Source organism: Saccopteryx bilineata, chromosome 12 (assembly GCF_036850765.1).
Source record: "Saccopteryx bilineata isolate mSacBil1 chromosome 12, mSacBil1_pri_phased_curated, whole genome shotgun sequence".
Lineage (NCBI taxonomy): Eukaryota > Metazoa > Chordata > Mammalia > Chiroptera > Emballonuridae > Saccopteryx > Saccopteryx bilineata.
Window position 1 is genome coordinate 3,966,498 of NC_089501.1, and position 17,169 is coordinate 3,983,666.

Genomic DNA, 17,169 nt, shown 5'->3' on the forward strand with positions numbered 1-17,169 from the left:
CTACTGGGTATCTACCCCCAAAATTTGAAAACACTAGTACTTAAAGACACATGCACCCCCATGTTCATTGCAGCATTGTTCACAGTGGCCAAGACATGGAATCAACAAAATGCCTTTTGATAAAGGATTGGATAAAAAAGATGTGGTACATATATACAATGGAATACTACTCAGTCATAAGAAATGATGACATAGTGACATTTACGACAATATGGATGGACCTTGAGAACATTATACTAAATGAAATAAGTAAATCAGAAAAAGCTGAGAACTATATGATTTCACACATAGGTGGGATATAAAATTGAGACTCATGGACATAGATAAGAGGCGAAGGGAACATGGGGAGAGGGAAGGGGACTTGTGTGAATGGAGAGGGGGGAGGGGGAAAGGGCATAAAAAGGGACAAATATAAGGTGACAGAAAATGATTTGACTCTGGGTGATGGGTGTACAACATAATGAACAGTTCAAATACTATAGAAATGCTCACTTAAAACCTATGTACTTTTATTGATCAATGTCACCATGTTCTAGTTAATTTTCTAAATAAAATTCAAAAATTAAAAAAAATTTTTTTTGCTAAACAATCTGAAAACACCTAGTTAGAATTCTTATACTATTCATGACATTTAAAAGTCATGACTCTGAAGACATGTGGGTGCACATGGGGCAAGCAGTTGACAGGAGACTATCTTGGTAGTAAAATACAGTGGTACATTGACACGAGTTTAATTCATTTCATGGCCAAACTGTGACTCAATTTGCTCGTGTGTCAAATCGAATTTCCCCTTTTAAATTAATGAAAATGCAATTAATCCATTCCGGCCCCCCAAAACCACACGAATTATTTTTTTTATAAGCTTATAAATAAGAAAATGTACTTTATAAATAACAAATACATACACACACACATAATAAGAGAGAATGTAAAGAAATAAACTGGTTTATGAAGTGTATTTACCTTCAAGGTCAAGTGAAGATGCTGGCAGAGGAGGAGGAGACATTAGAATAGCAATGGTCCTTCCCAAGCAGGAAGGTAATTAGCAATTTCATAGACAGCTGCCTAGTGCCATTTTTAACAATAAAGATTAGCAAACTCAGAAAATACAAATTTTACAAACTCATTTGCCCAACAATCATCATTTTCTTCACTGACTTTTGGCTTTTTCGCCACACTTTCCTCACTTTCACTTAGGCGCCATTTCAACAAAAACCTTTTCATGGAAGTTTGTTTCTACTTCCTTTTCAGAACATTTGGCAGGCTATCTAGTGGAGGGTGGCGGAAGCTCGTGATTCAAATATCCGCTCATAACTTGAAGCAAAAAATCCCACGAGTCACTGCTCGTCTCTTAAATTGCTCATGATTTAAAGTGCTTGTTCGTGTGTCAAGGTACCACTGTATAGTGAAAGCCAAAGTATACTATAAAAGCTAAAAGACTTAACCATAATGACCAGTAAACACAACAAATGTCACCTACATTCTAGCCTAGCAATGAAAAGTTCTAATATATAAACAAAGTCACTTAATTAATTGTTTTTAGCAGTATGTAATAGAAGTACAACTTTCACAAAGGTTAAACTCTCAAGAAATTGAACTAGTCTGTGTAATGTTAAAAGCAAAGTATTGTGCTTCAAAGGACAACATAAAGAAAGGAAAAATCAGCCTTGACCAGGCGGTGGCGCCGTGGATAGAGCGTCGGACTGGGATGCAGAGGACCCAGGTTTGAGACCCTGATGTCACCAGCTTGAGTGTGGGCTCATTTGGTTTGAGAAAAAGTCCACCAGCTTGAACCCAAGGTCGCTGGCTACAGCAAGGGTTTACTCAGTCTGCTGAAGGCCCGCAGTCAAGGCACATATGAGAAAGCAATCAATGAACAACTAAGGTGTTGTAATGCACAATGAAAAACTAATGATTGATGCTTCTCATCTCTCTCATCAGACTATCTAGAGGGATAGTCTGTCTGTCCCTGTCTATCCCTCTCTCTGACTCACTCTCTGTCTCTGTAAAAAATAAATAAATAAAAATAAAAAAAAAAGTAAAAATCAATCCATAGAACGGGAGAAGAATTTTGCAAGTCATATATTATCCAATAAGGCACTTGTAAGTGTTTCTATATATTCTAGATACAACTCAATAAAAAAAAGACAAAACCTCTATTAATTTGAAAAAGGATATAAAAAACTATTTCTCCAAAAAAGATATATAAATGACTGATAAGTACACGAAAGATGATCAACATCATTAGCCATCAGGAAAATGAAAACCAAAACCACAATGAGATACCACTTCACATACACCGAGAAAGCTATAATAAAGACAGATAACAATGTTGGTGAAGATGTGCAAAACAGGCAGTTCCTCAAAAGGTTAAACAGAGTTCTAATATGACCCAACAAATCCACTCCTAGGTATATACATATTATACTATATACTCAAGAGAAATGAAAACATATATCCAGACAAAAATCTATACACAAACATTCATAGCAGCATTAATCATTAATCATAATAGTCAAGAAGCAGAAACAACCCAAATGTCCCACCAGCTGATGAATGAATAAATAAAATGTGGTTGTTATTTGGCAATATAAAGAAAAAATAATATGGGGGAGATTGGCAGTGACTACTTATTGGTATGGGGATTCTTTAATAAAGTGATTAAAACATTCTAAAATTGACTGCAGTAATGGCTACTTGACTTTGTGAATATACTAAGAACCACTGACTTGTAGAGTTTAAAAAGGTGAACTGGGAGATGACATCAGAGTAATGGCGGGGTAGGAAGCGATACCGATAAATCTCCCCCAAAACTCAACAAGATCTTCAACCAGAAACAGAAAAACCTATCCTTGGAGCCTCCAGATGTTTCGCAATACACCCGAAGGTATGGTCGAGCGAAAAATTGGCTAAATATATAATCAAACCCCGAAGGAAATAGGGAGTAAGAAATGCTCCGCCTTCCTCACTAACCTAAACAGGGTGGCTTTCACTGGGAACTGAGAATATAGAAACTAAGGCAGGCAAAGGGGGTGAATAGATCCAGGCCGCAGCACAAACGGCCAAAACAGGCTGTGGCACGAAGATGCAAGCCGAGGAAAAACTGTTCCTGTGGCAACCCGGGCAATACAAGCTAACACTTGCGCCAAACCCAGACAAAGAAAGACAAGTGGGGCAGCTATTTCCCCCGACCCCCTGGACGGCGCACGCAGATAGTGGGCGAGAGATTCCTTCCAAAGCCCTGGGAGTGGGCGCTTGTGTTATCCCACAGAGAGGCAGAATCAGAAGCCTTTGTGTGGGCCGAAAGCGGAACCTCCGGACCGCCTCAGCGCCCAAGAAAAGCTGCGCACAGGGAGGGAGCGAGAGCCAATTCCAATGCTGGAACTTTTCCGTGCGGGTGGGGGTTTCACTCAGAGGGTGAGACTGCTGGCCTGATATCCTGGTCTGCGCCGCAGATAGTGAGCGAGAGATTCCTCCGAGTGCCTCAGCAGAGCGCGCCCGTGTTATCCCACAGAGGAGCAGAGTCAGGGGCCTTTGTGTGGGCCAAAAGCGGAATCTTGGGCCGCTCCAGCGCCTTGAAAAAGCCACGCAAGGGGACGGAGCGAGAGCCAATTCCAACGCTGGAACTTTTCCGTGTGGGCGGGGGTTTCACTCAGAGTGTGAGACTTCTGGCCTGACATCCTGGTCTGCGCACGCAGATAGTGAGTGAGAGATTCCTCCAAGCACCCCGGGAGAGGGTGCCCGCCCGTGTTACCGGACAGAGTGGCAGAGCCAGAGGTCTTTGAGTGGGCGGAAGCCCCGCCTGATTATGCTAGCAGCTCTGACTGACTGAGCCTCACCCAGAGCCCTGTGCTGAGTGGGAATAAAGTGGGGAGTTGCCAGCTCTTTGAGCCTCTTACTATCCAGGCAGAGGCAGCAGCAACCCCATAGATGGATTATCAGGCTACTAACTGAGGAAGGAAAGACTAGGAGAAAGGCTCCAGGAACACGGACTCTCTCACTGGCGGAGCCTATAAATGCTAATGAACCTCGACTGCCAACAAGACTAAAGCACAATACATGACATCGCCATAAAGACTTATCAACTGCAAACCTCTACCTGAGCGTGCCAAAGGGGCAGAACCCGGGGTACAGAGTCACCGACCAGGAAGAGGAAGAGAAAAGAAAAAGCAAGAAGATAACCTCTCAAAATTAAAAATAATCCGCAGACTTTATAACCTATCCCATTTTATTATATTTGTTCGTTTGTTTCTCTTATCTTCATTCTTGAAATATTTTTTTCCTCCTCCAATTAGGTCATTTAACTCTGCCGGTCTTATTCTCTCCTCTCCTTGAACTACACTACCCAAAGTGTTACATCTCCCATTATCTTTTCTTTCCTCTTCCTTTCTCTCTATGAGGGTTGCACTCCAAAACCCTTAACTCTCTCTCTCTCCTCTTTTTTCTTTTTTCTTCTTTTAGTGGTTCCCTCTTTTTTTTCTCTCTATCTCTTTCTTTTCTCCCTCTATATTAGTTTCTTTCTTTCTCCTTTACGTTTCCTCTCATTCAAACCTCAATAACGAACAAATTATCTTATCTGGGACTCAAACTTATGTTTGTGGCATTTTGGGGGTTTTTTACTTCACCTTTTTAATTCACTAGCAGTGCTCCCATCCCTGGCTCTCCATTTTATCTAGTTCTTGTTCCACTAAATACAATAGTAATTTTTTAATTTGTCCCCCCATTTTCCTGTTTCCCTCTTATTCCTCTCATCATAACTCTTAGTCAACCAACACCTAAAAGCAAATTATTTTATTCTTGACCCAAATTTTTTCCTTATTTGCTTTTTGTGGGTCCATACTCCCTTTTCTTTTCTTCTTTTTTTTTTTTTTTTTTTTGCCCCTTTATTATTTTCCCCAATTCAGGCCCTCCATTACAGGCATTGTTTGTTCTATTTAGTACAATATAATTCACAGTTCACCACAAGATTTTCTCAAGAAAGAGGGGAGAGGAGAGGAGAGGAAAAAAGGAGGGGGGGAATTTCTTTTTTTTAAGTTTTTATTTTATTTTATTTTTCTTTATTTCATTATTAATTATTTTAAAAAAACAACTCTTCGATTTTTTATTTTTTTTAACTATTTATTCTTTATGAAATCTCATTAATACTATCAACAAAACCACCCTCAGATGCCATTAAGGAAGAGAAAATCAAATGTCATGGATACAAAAGAAAGAGAGGTAACACAGCTAGATGAGGAAAAATCTATGGAGAAAAAATTTAATGTATTGGAAACGTTGGAGCTAAATGACAGAGAATTTAAGATAGAAATCATAAAAATCCTCCAAGATATATAAGAAAACACAGAAAGGCAATTTAGGGAGCTCAGAAAACAACTCAATGAACACAAAGAATGTATTTCCAAGGAAATTGAAACTATAAAAACAAATCAAACAGAGATGAAAAACTCAATTCACGAGCTGAAAAACGAGGTAACAAGCTTAGCTAATAGAACAGGCCAGATAGAAGAGAGGATTAGTGAAATAGAAGACAAGCAACTGGAGGCACAACAGAGAGAAGAAGAAAGAGACTCAAAAATTAAAAAAAATAAGATAGCCCTACAAGAATTATCTGACTCCATCAAAAAGAATAACAGGCCCTGGCCGGTTGGCTCAGCGGTAGAGCGTCGGCCGGGCGTGCGGGGGACCCGGGTTCGATTCCCGGCCGGGGCACATAGGAGAAGCGCCCATTTGCTTCTCCACCCCCCCTCCTTCCTCTCTGTCTCTCTCTTCCCCTCCCGCAGCCAAGGCTCCATTGGAGCAAAGATGGCCCGGGCGCAGGGGATGGCTCCTTGGCCTCTGCCCCAGGCGCTAGAGTGGCTCTGGTCACGGCAGAGCGACGCCCCGGAGGGGCAGAGCATCGCCCCCTGGTGGGCAGAGCTTCGCCCCTGGTGGGCGTGCCAGGTGGATCCCGGTCGGGCGCATGCGGGTGTCTGTCTGACTGTCTCTCCCCGTTTCCAGCTTCAGAAAAATACAAAAAAAAAAAAAAAAGAATAACATAAGAATAATAGGTATATCAGAGGGAGAAGAGAGAGAAAATGGAATGGAGAACATATTCAAACAAATAATAGATGAGAACTTCCCAAGCCTGTGGAAGGAACTAAAGCCTCAAATTCAAGAAGCAAACAGAACTTCGAGTCTTCTTAACCCCAACAAATCTACTCCAAGGCACATCATAATGAAATTGGCACAAACCAACGACAAAGAAAAAATTCTCAAGGCAGTCAGGGAAAAGAAGAATACAACATATAAAGGAAGGCCCATTAGATTATCATCAGATTTCTCAGCAGAAACTCTACAAGCTAGAAGAGAGTGGACTCCAATATTTAAAGTCCTGAAAGAGAGGAACTTTCAGCCACGAATACTATACCCATCAAAGCTATCCTTCAAATATGAAAGAGAAATAAAAACATTCACAGATACAGAAAAGATGAGGGAATTTATCATCAGAAAACCCCCACTCCAGGAATTACTAAAGGGGGTTCTCCAATCAGATACAAAGAACAAAAATAAAAAAAAAAAAAACAAAAGAAAAAAACAAAGCCACAAGTAAAAGCTCCAAGAAGAACACAATAAAACCAAATTTAAACTGTGACAACAACAATAAGAAAGAGGGGGAGAGGATGGAGATTAACAGTAGCAAAGGACGATGGAGTGCAAAAATACTCACAAAATAGTGCGCTACAATGAACAGGGTAGGAACCCTTTTCATTTCTTAAAGGTAATCACCATTGAAAAAACCACCACAGAAGCACATGAGATAAAAAAGATAGCAACAGAAGAAAGATGTATGGAATACAACCAAATAAAAACAAAAGATAGAAAAATGAAAGAGAAGGATCAAACAAGACACAAAACTAACAGAAAGCAATTTATAAAATGGCAATAGGGAACTCACAAGTGTCAATAATTACACTAAATGTAAACGGATTAAACTCACCAATAAAAAGGCACAGAGTAGCAGAATGGATTAAAAAAGAAAATCCAACTGTATGCTGCCTACAGGAAACTCATCTAAGTAACACGGATAAAAACAAATTCAAAGTGAAAGGCTGGAAAACAATACTCCAAGCAAATAACATCCAAAAAGAAGCAGGTGTAGCAATACTCATATCGGATAATGCTGACTACAAGACAGGAAAAGTACTCAGAGACAAAAATAGCCATTTTATAATGGCTAAGGGGACACTGAATCAAGAAGACATAACAATTCTTAATATATATGCACCAAACCAAGGAGCACCAAAATATATAAGACAGCTACTTATTGATCTTAAAACAAAAACTGACAAAAATACAATCATACTTGGAGACCTCAATACACCGCCGATGGCTCTAGATCGGTCATCCAAACACAGAATCAACAAAGACATAGTGGCCTTAAACAAAACACTAGAGCACCTGGATATGATAGACATCTACAGGACATTTCATCCCAAAGTGACTGAGTATACATTTTTCTCCAGTGTACATGGATCATTCTCAAGAATTGACCATATGTTGGGCTACAAAAACAACATCAGCAAATTCAGAAAAATCGAAGTTGTACCAAGCATATTTTCTGATCATAAAGCCTTAAAACTAGAATTCAACTGCAAAAAAGAGGAAAAAAATCCCACAAAAATGTGGAAACTAAGCAACATACTTTTAAAAAATGAATGGGTTAAAGAAGAAATAAGTGCAGAGATCAAAAGATATATACAGACTAATGAAAATGACAATACAACATATCAGAATCTCTGGGATGCAGCAAAAGCAGTGATAAGAGGGAAGTTCATATCACTTCAGGCATATATGAACAAACAAGAGAGAGCCCAAGTGAACCACTTAACTTCACAACTTAAGGAACTAGAAAAAGAAGAACAAAGACGGCCCTGGCCGGTTGGCTCAGCGGTAGAGCGTCGGCCTGGCGTGCGGGGGACCCGGGTTCGATTCCTTGCCAGGGCACATAGGAGAAGCGCCCATTTGCTTCTCCACCCCACCCCCTCCTTCCTCTGTCTCTCTCTTCCCCTCCCGCAGCCAAGGCTCCATTGGAGCAAAGATGGCCCAGGCGCTGGGGATGGCTCCTTGGCCTCTGACCCAGGCACTAGAGTGGCTCTGGTCGCAAGAGAGCGACGACGCCCTGGAGGGGCAGAGCAGAGCGTCGCCCCTGGTGGGCGTGCCAGGTGGATCCCGGTCGGGCGCATGCAGGAGTCTGTCTGACTGTCTCTCCCTGTTTCCAGCTTTAGAAAAGTACAAGAAAAAAAAGAAAAAGAAGAACAAAGAAAACCCAAAACCAGCCGAAGAAAGGAGATAATAAAAATCAGAGCAGAAATAAATGAATTAGAGAACAGAAAAACTATAGAAAAAATTAATAGAACAAGGAGCTGGTTCTTTGAAAAGATCAACAAAATTGACAAACCCTTGGCAAGACTTACCAAGGAAAAAAGAGAAAGAACTCATATAAACAAAATACAAAATGAAAAAGGAGAAATCACCACGGACACCGTAGATATACAAAGAATTATTGTAGAATACTATGAAAAACTTTATGCCACTAAATTCAACAACCTAGAAGAAATGGATAATTCCTAGAACAATACATCCTTCCTAGACTGAGTCAAGAAGAAGCAGAAAGCCTAAACAGACCTATTAGTAGAGAAGAAATAGAAAAAACCATTAAAAACCTCCCCAAAAATAAAAGTCCAGGCCCTGACGACTATACCATACCAGCAAATTTTATCAAACATTCAAAGAAGACTTGGTTCCTATTCTACTGAAAGTCTTCCAAAAAATTGAAGAAGAAGCAATACTTCCAAACACATTTTATGAGGCCAACATAACCCTCATACCAAAACCAGGCAAGGATGGCACAAAAAAAGAAAACTACAGACCAATATCTCTAATGAATACAGATGCTAAAATACTAATCAAAATACTGGCAAATCGAATACAACAACATATTAAAAAAATAATACATCATGATCAAGTGGGATTCATCCCAGAATCTCAAGGATGGTTCAACATACGTAAAACGGTTAACATAATACACCATATCAACAAAACAAAAAACAAAAACCACATGATCTTATCAATAGACGCAGAAAAGGCTTTTGATAAAACACAACACAATTTTATGTTTAAGACTCTCAACAAAATGGGTATAGAAGGAAAATATCTCAACATGATAAAGGCCATATATAATAAACCATCAGCTAACATAATATTAAATGGCACTAAACTGAAGGCTTTCTCCCTTAAATCAGGAACAAGACAGGGTTGTCCACTCTCTCCACTCTTATTTAATGTGGTACTAGAGGTTCTAGCCAGAGCAATCAGACAAGACAAAGAAATAAAAGGCATCCATATCGGAAAAGAAGAAGTAAAAGAATCACTTTTTGCATATGATATGATCCTATACATCGAAAACCCCAAAGAATCCACAAAAAGACTGCTAGAAACAATAAGCCAATACAGTAAGGTCACAGGATACAAAATTAACATACAGAAGTCAATAGCCTTTCTATATGCCAACAATGAAACATTTGAGAATGAACACAAAAGAATAATCCGCTTCACGATTGCAACAAAAAAAAGAAAATACTTAGGAATAAACATAACAAAAAATGTAAAGGACTTATATAATAAAAACTATAAACCATTGTTAAGGGAAATCGAAAAAGATATAATGAGATGGAAGAATATACCTTGTTCTTGGTTAGGAAGAATAAATATAATCAAGATGGCCATATTACCCAAAGCAATATATAAATTTAATGCAATTCCCATCAAAATTCCAATGACATTTTTTAAAGAAATAGAGCAAAAAATCATCAGATTTATATGGAACTATAAAAAACCCCGAATAGCCAAAGCAATTCTAAAGAAAAAGAATGAAGCTGGGGGCATTACAATACCTGACTTCAAACTATATTATAGGGCCACGACAATCAAAACAGCATGGTATTGGCAGAAAAATAGACACTCAGGCCAATGGAACAGAATAGAAAGTCCAGAAATAAAACCACATATATATAGTCAAATAATTTTTGATAAAGGGGCCAACAACACACAATGGAGAAAAGAAAGCCTCTTCAATAAATGGTGCTGGGAAAACTGGAAAGCCACATGCAAAAGAATGAAACTGGACTACAGTTTGTCCCCCTGTACTAAAATTAACTCAAAATGGATCAAAGATCTAAACATAAGACCTGAAACAATTAAGTACATAGAAGAAGACATAGGTACTAAACTCATCGACCTGGGTTTTAAAGAGCATTTTATGAATTTGACTCCAAAGGCAAGAGAAGTGAAGGCAAAAATTAATGAATGGGACTACATCAGACTAAGAAGTTTTTGCTCAGCAAGAGAAACTGATAACAAAATAAACAGACAGCCAACTAAATGGGAAATGATATTTTCAAACAACAGCTCAGATAAGGGCCTAATACCCAAAATATACAAAGAATTCATAAAACTCAACAACAAACAAACAATCCAATAAAAAAATAGGAAGAGGACATGAACAGACACTTCTCCCAGGAAGAAATACAAATGGCCAACAGATATATGGAAAGATGCTCATCTTCTTTAGTTATTAGAGAAACGTAAATCAAAACGGCAATGAGATACCACCTCACACCTGTTAGATTAGCTATTATTAACAAGACAGATAATAGCTAATGTTGGAGAGGCTGTGGAGAAAAAGGAACCCTCATACACTGTTGGTGGGAATGTAAAGTAGTACAACCATGGAAGAAAGTATGGTGGTTCCTCAAAAAACTGAAAATAGAACTACCTTATGACCCAGCAATCCCTCTACTGGGTATATACTCACAAAACTCAGAAACACTGATACGTAAAGACACATGCAGCCCCATGTTCATTGCAGCATTGTTCACAGTGGCTAGGACATGGAAACAAGCAAAAAGCCCATCAATAGATGACTGGATAAAGAAGATGTGGCACATATACACTATGGAATAGTACTCAGCCATAAGAAATGACGACATCGGATCATTTACAGCAAAATGGTGGGATCTTGATAACATTATACGAAGTGAAATAAGTAAATAAAAAAAAACCCAGGAACTGCATTATTCCATACGTAGGTGGGACATAAAAGTGAAACTAAGAGACATTGATAAGAGTGTGGTGGTTATGGGGGGAGGGGGGAGAGGGAGAGGGAAAGGGGGAGGGGCACAAAGAAAACTAGATAGAAGGTGACAGAGGACAATCTGACTTTGGGTAATGGGTATGCAACATAATTGAACGAAAAGATAACCTGGAGTTGTTATCTTTGAATATATGTATCCTGATTTATTGATGTCGCCCCATTAAAAAAATAAAATTATTTAAAAAAAAAAGGTGAACCGAATGTCATATAAATGATATGTTAATAAAGCTGTTATTTTTAAAAAGTGACATCCATATTCACCAAATGTTTATTAAACATCCCAATGTTAAGCAAAGCCCAAAACCTATCAAGACACTTCTTCCCATAAGTCAGATAAAGACAAATAATGTATTATCTCACTTATATGAAGAACTCAGAAACAGAGTAGTAGACTAGTAGGTGTGGGGAGCTTGGGAAAATGATCAAAGGGTACAAACTTCCAGTAATACGTAATTTCTGGGGATCTAATGTACAGCATAGCAGTGACTACAGTTAATAGTATTAAATGTATACTTAAAAGTTGCTAGGAGAGTGCTCTTAAATTTTCTCATCCTCCCCCCAAAAGGTATATCTAAAAGGATGAATGTAATAACTAACCTTATTGTGGTAATCATTTGACAAGATATACATACATCAAATCATCACACTATAAACCTAAAACTTACACAATGTTATTTATAAATTATATCTCAATAAAGCTGGTAAAGAAAAAAACATTTCTTTAGTATAGTCATAAAAAAATTTTTTCTCCAAAACTTTTCTAACTTGTTCTGTACATTCAGATCTTCAAAACATCTGTAATTTACATACAATGAGTTATAAATCTTTATTCCCAAATAGACAACCAAATGTTTCTATGCCATTTACTAAATATAAATTCCTTTTCCCACTGATCAACAACGTTATTTTTGTGATGAACTAAATTTCCAATAAATACATGGGTCAGCTTCTAAATTCTATTATATTCCACTAATTTATTTGCCCTTCACAACAGCCTGAAGATATATTCTCATGTCTACAGGTGATTAATAGATGTTGAAAATAATTTCAGGCTATTGTTGAGTTTTGTCACATTCTAAAGTACAGATATAAATCTTCAAGTTTATGAAGACCATCAACTAATACCTTTACTAAAATTTTACTCATTTATAACTGTTAGGAGATACTGCCTTACTTCTGTCCAGCCTAATGCTAAAATGCCACCTCTAAGTGAGGCCTTCCCTCAATCATCCTATATAAGGGTAGCTCTCTCTTTAATTTTTTTTTTTAGAGCACGTAACCATCTTTTAATATATATATATGTTAGGATATATATATCCTAAGGATATTTAATATATGTAAGTTAGGATATATATATATACGTATATATATATATATCCTAACTTACCCAGTAGAATGTAAAAACCACAAAAGTGGGGACATTAATTTGTTCACAGCTCTGTTACTCAAAGAACATAGAGAATGAGACTGCAAATGTTTGTAAAATAAATCCTCAAAAGTTAATAATGCAAAGTAAAAATGTTATATTTCTATTTATTAAGGGCTTTTTTTTCTTTTAGTGAAGTTGTATGTTTTCTTTATACAGGCCTTATATTTCTCTTTTTATTCTTAAGTATTTTATGAGTAAAATCGGTTTTCCTTTACATTTTTGATAGAATGCAACGGTTTGCATAAGTTGCTCTTGTATCAGTCACATTTATCTGGTTAAGGAAGTTTTCCTTCCATTTCTAACTTAATTATGCTTCAGCTACCCTTAACCTATTTCTGGGCTCCTATCATATCCACATTTTTCCTACTATAGTCACAAAATAACTTTCATCATTCTGGGCATACCATGCCTTTTCATGTTATTTTGGCATAGGGCTGAAATAAGAGAGTGTGAGACCAAGCTCTAATTTATTTTGCAGTCAAAGCTTGTAAGAGAAGACAATTCTTATTGAGGTACATAACTTTTCAAATTGCAGGTAGCAACCCATTAGTAGATCATAGCCATCATTTTAAAGAGCTAATCTAAAGAATACCAGCATGTATCATACAGAGTAAGCTAAGTACTAGTTTAGAATCTTTTGTTATATGTAAATGTTTGATGATAAAAAATGAATTTATTATGAGTCAGTAAAAAATACTAGAAATACACTGACACATGAGATGCACTGAGAAGAGAAACTCAGCAAAGGGTATGGGTGGAACAGGAAGATAAGGGAAGTAATAGTAAAAGAGTTCTATGAAGTAAGCGTTATCCAAGTGTGAGTCAGCAAAGGCCTCAATTGGGCCACTAGACAAGAGAAGGAAGAGATTAAATAAAAACTACAAACTTCCTCCATCTCCCAGAAATAAGATAAAACTGAATTATTTAAAAAAGAGAATCATATTTACTTTTACCCACTTAATTCCAGATTATCTTCCTAAGAAATCTTAAATATTGAAATTTGGATGTTTTGCTTTAAAGTTGCATTACAAATAATTCTTACCTTGCTCTCTCTTTCTAACTCACTTCGCAGCCATTCAAAGTCACTGTATCTTCTTCTAACAGTAGATTCCTTCAGCTTGAAAATAGGCAGGTTTGTCTGAAACAAAAACAAGAAGGGTGAGATCTGTTAGTCATAATATGGTGAGCTTGGTTAACTTAAGATAAAATCATAGTCATTTCACCTTTTTAAAATCTTTTTCTTTCTTTTTTTTATTCATTTTTAGAGAGGAGAGAGAGAGGGAGAGAGAAAGAGAGACAGAGAGAGAGAAGGGGGGAGGAGCTGGAAGCATCAACTCCCATATGTGCCTTGACCAGGCAAGCCCAGGATTTCGAACCAGCGAACTCAGCATTTCCAGGTCGTCGCGTTATCCACTGCGCCACCACAGGTCAGGCTTCACCTTTAAGTATATAAAACTTAGCTACCTGTTAAAAATGTATGTTATTTACATTAGAGTACAACTTTCAAATGCATGTTTTTGCACATATGCTATTAGATGTCATTCTGCCTAAAGTTAGTTACATAAATAAAAGTCATTTTTTCTATTTCGGTGATCTGTAAAAATGTCAAATGAACAGGAGTGAAGATAAAGCCAGCTGGTTGCGATTCAGTTTAGACAGCACCTTAACATAGAATGTTCATTGGAAACAGACCATAACTAATTAGAAATGAAATACAAAATATTTTGTTATTATGGCTAGATGTTGTATAACTGAAGAAACTAAGAATTATTTTTAATGGTCTTCTTTAGAAATGCCAGAAAATCACTCTTAACATTAGTAGGAAATGAGGAGCCATACACTTTAGATCAGGTTAACAGATCTAGAGCTTCACAGGCTGAGGGCAAATTTCAGAACAGAAAACATAATAATGCCCAGTATTTTGGGGTTACATCTGAATGGAAGAAATCTTTTAGAAATTGTTCTTTACAAGACTTCAAAGATCGCTTCTGTCAACTTCTAAACTTAAAGTAACAAGGAAGATTTCTATGATCTTCTACTGATCCCTAAAAAAAAAAAAAATTAAAAAAGAAAGAAAACATACTACTAAATCTAATTAAAAATGGTTTATGATTAAGGACAATTAACAGAAGCTGTAAAGCATCATGATTTTATCAAGAATAAATTTTATGAATCTGCATTCCCTGCTGGTAAGACTGTAAAATGATATAGCCACTATGGAAAACAATATGGAGGTACCGCAAAAAGTTAAGAACTGAGTCACTATATGACCCAGCAATTACTCCTCTGGGTATCTACCCTCCAAAACTGAAAATATTTGTTCATTAAAAACATGCACCTAACTATGTTCACTGAAGCATTATTCATAGTATCCTTTGATAGATGATTAGATTAAAAGACTAGGTACAGATATATAATAGAATATCACTCAATCATAAAAAAGGATAAACTACTGTAATTTGTGATAACAGGGATCAAACGAAATTACCATGCTAAGCAAAGTTAGATGGAAAAATCCAAGAACCATATGATTTTACTCATATGTAAAAAGATAAAACTGAAAACAACAAACAAGACAAATAAAAAAAACCAGGAACTCACAGACAGACAAGGATCAGGTGGTTACCAGAGGGGAAGGGGAATGGGGGGAGAGGTGGTAAAGGGAGTCAAATCAACATGATAGAAGGAGATCTGACACTTGGCGGTAAACACACAATGCAACATACAGATAATGTATCATCACAGAATTGCATACTTGAAGTTCATATAATTCTATTAATGTCACCTCAAAAATTTAATAAAAAGGAATAAATTTTAAAATGCATACAGTATCACAAAGTTTATAGGGAACAGAAAGGATCCAACAATTACTTCCATATCATACTGAAAATGCTATTTAATACATAGTTGACCCCTGAATGACATGGGTTTGAACTACATGGGTTCACTTAGAAGTGGTTCCCCCCAATATATTGGAAAACTTTTTGGAGACTTGCAACTATTAGGAAAAAAACTAACAAACCATGTAGTCTAGAAATATCAAAAATATTTTTAGCCTGACCAGGTGGTGGCGCAGTGGATAGAGCGTCGGACTGGGATGCGGAAGGACCCAGGTTCGAGACCCCGAGGTCGCCAGCTTGAGCGCGGGCTCATCTGGCTTGAGCAAAGAGCTCACCAGCTTGGACCCAAGGTCGCTGGCTCCAGCAGGGGGTTACTCGGTCTGCTGAAGGCCCACGGTCAAGGCACATGTGAGAAAGCAATCAATGAACAACTAAGAAGTCGCAACGCGCAACGAGAAACTGATGATTGATGCTTCTCATCTCTCTCCGTTCCTGTCTGTCTGTCCCTGTCTATCTCTGTCTCTGTAAAAAAAAAAAAATTTAAAAGTTAGGTACATTATGAATGCATAAAATAAAAAGTCGTACCCTGAGATATGAGCAGACCAATACACAAATTTTTTTAGATTCAAGCTGCGACTCAGTCCGTATTTTTGTTTGAGACCTGAGTGAAATTCTGAGATACAAGTCGTGATTTGGGAAGCTGCCGCTAGTTGGCGCGCTGGCGCACGGGTCCAGTATTGGCAGCACAACACTAGCATCTCGTTCTTTCTCACGTGTTACCCGCAGAATCAAGTCGAATCTCGTGCACTGTACTCATTCTTGCATCATTTTTGCATTTTTTTTTTTTCTGAAACTGGAAACGGGGAGAGACAGTCAGACAGACTCCCGCATGCGCCCACCGGGATCCACCCGGCACGTCCACCAGGGGCGACGCTCCGCCCACCAGGGGGCGATGCTCTGCCCCTCCGGGGTGTCGCTCTGCCGTGACCAGAGCCACTCCAGCGCCTGGGGCAGAGGCCAAGGAGCCATCCCCAGCGCCCGGGCCATCCCCTGCCCCAATGGAGCCTCGGCTGCGGGAGGGGAAGAGAGAGACAGAGAGGAAGGAGGGGGGGTAGAGAAGCAAACGGGCACCCCTCCCATGTGCCCTGGCCGGGAATCGAACCCGGGTCCCCCACGTGCCAGGCCGACGCTCCACCGCTGAGCCAACCGGCCAGGGCCATTTTTGCATTTTTTACTAACCTTTTTTGTGTGCTACCATGGGGCCGAAGAAAGTGAGTGTAAAGGACAGTGATGAGAAGAAGAGAATGATGTCAGTGGAAGTAAAGCAAGAAATAATAGAAAAACATGAATGTGGTGTACGAGTGATTGAACTGGCAAGGCTGTACAACAGCAATACATATACATTCCGTACCATCCTTAAACAAAAGGATGCCATCAAAAGCGCAAATCCAGTGAAAGGAATTACAATTCTGTCCCAATTAAGGACAAATATCCATGAAGAAATGGAGAAGCTTCTGCTGGTGTGGGTGAAAGAGAAAGAGCTGGCAGGAGATAGTGACAGAGACTGTAATATGCGAAAAGGCACATATTATTTACGGCGACTTAAAGAAGAAAGAACCATCAACCTCAAAAGAGGCAGCAGAAAATACGTTTAAGGCAAGTCACAGCTGATTTGAAAATTTCAAGAAGAGATCTGGCATCCACTCGGT

The 17,169-nt window shown here is 38.3% G+C and overlaps 1 protein-coding gene across 1 annotated transcript in view; it reads right to left on the reverse strand.

Moving 5' to 3' along the window:
* SNX3 (sorting nexin 3) overlaps positions 1-17,169 on the reverse strand; it is a 92,545-nt gene that overhangs the window by 18,569 nt on the left and 56,807 nt on the right. Inside the window, exon 2 of the mRNA XM_066247670.1 lies at positions 13,663-13,758. Within this exon, the coding sequence (XP_066103767.1) occupies positions 13,663-13,758 (96 nt within the window). The remainder of the gene's footprint in view (positions 1-13,662; positions 13,759-17,169) is intronic.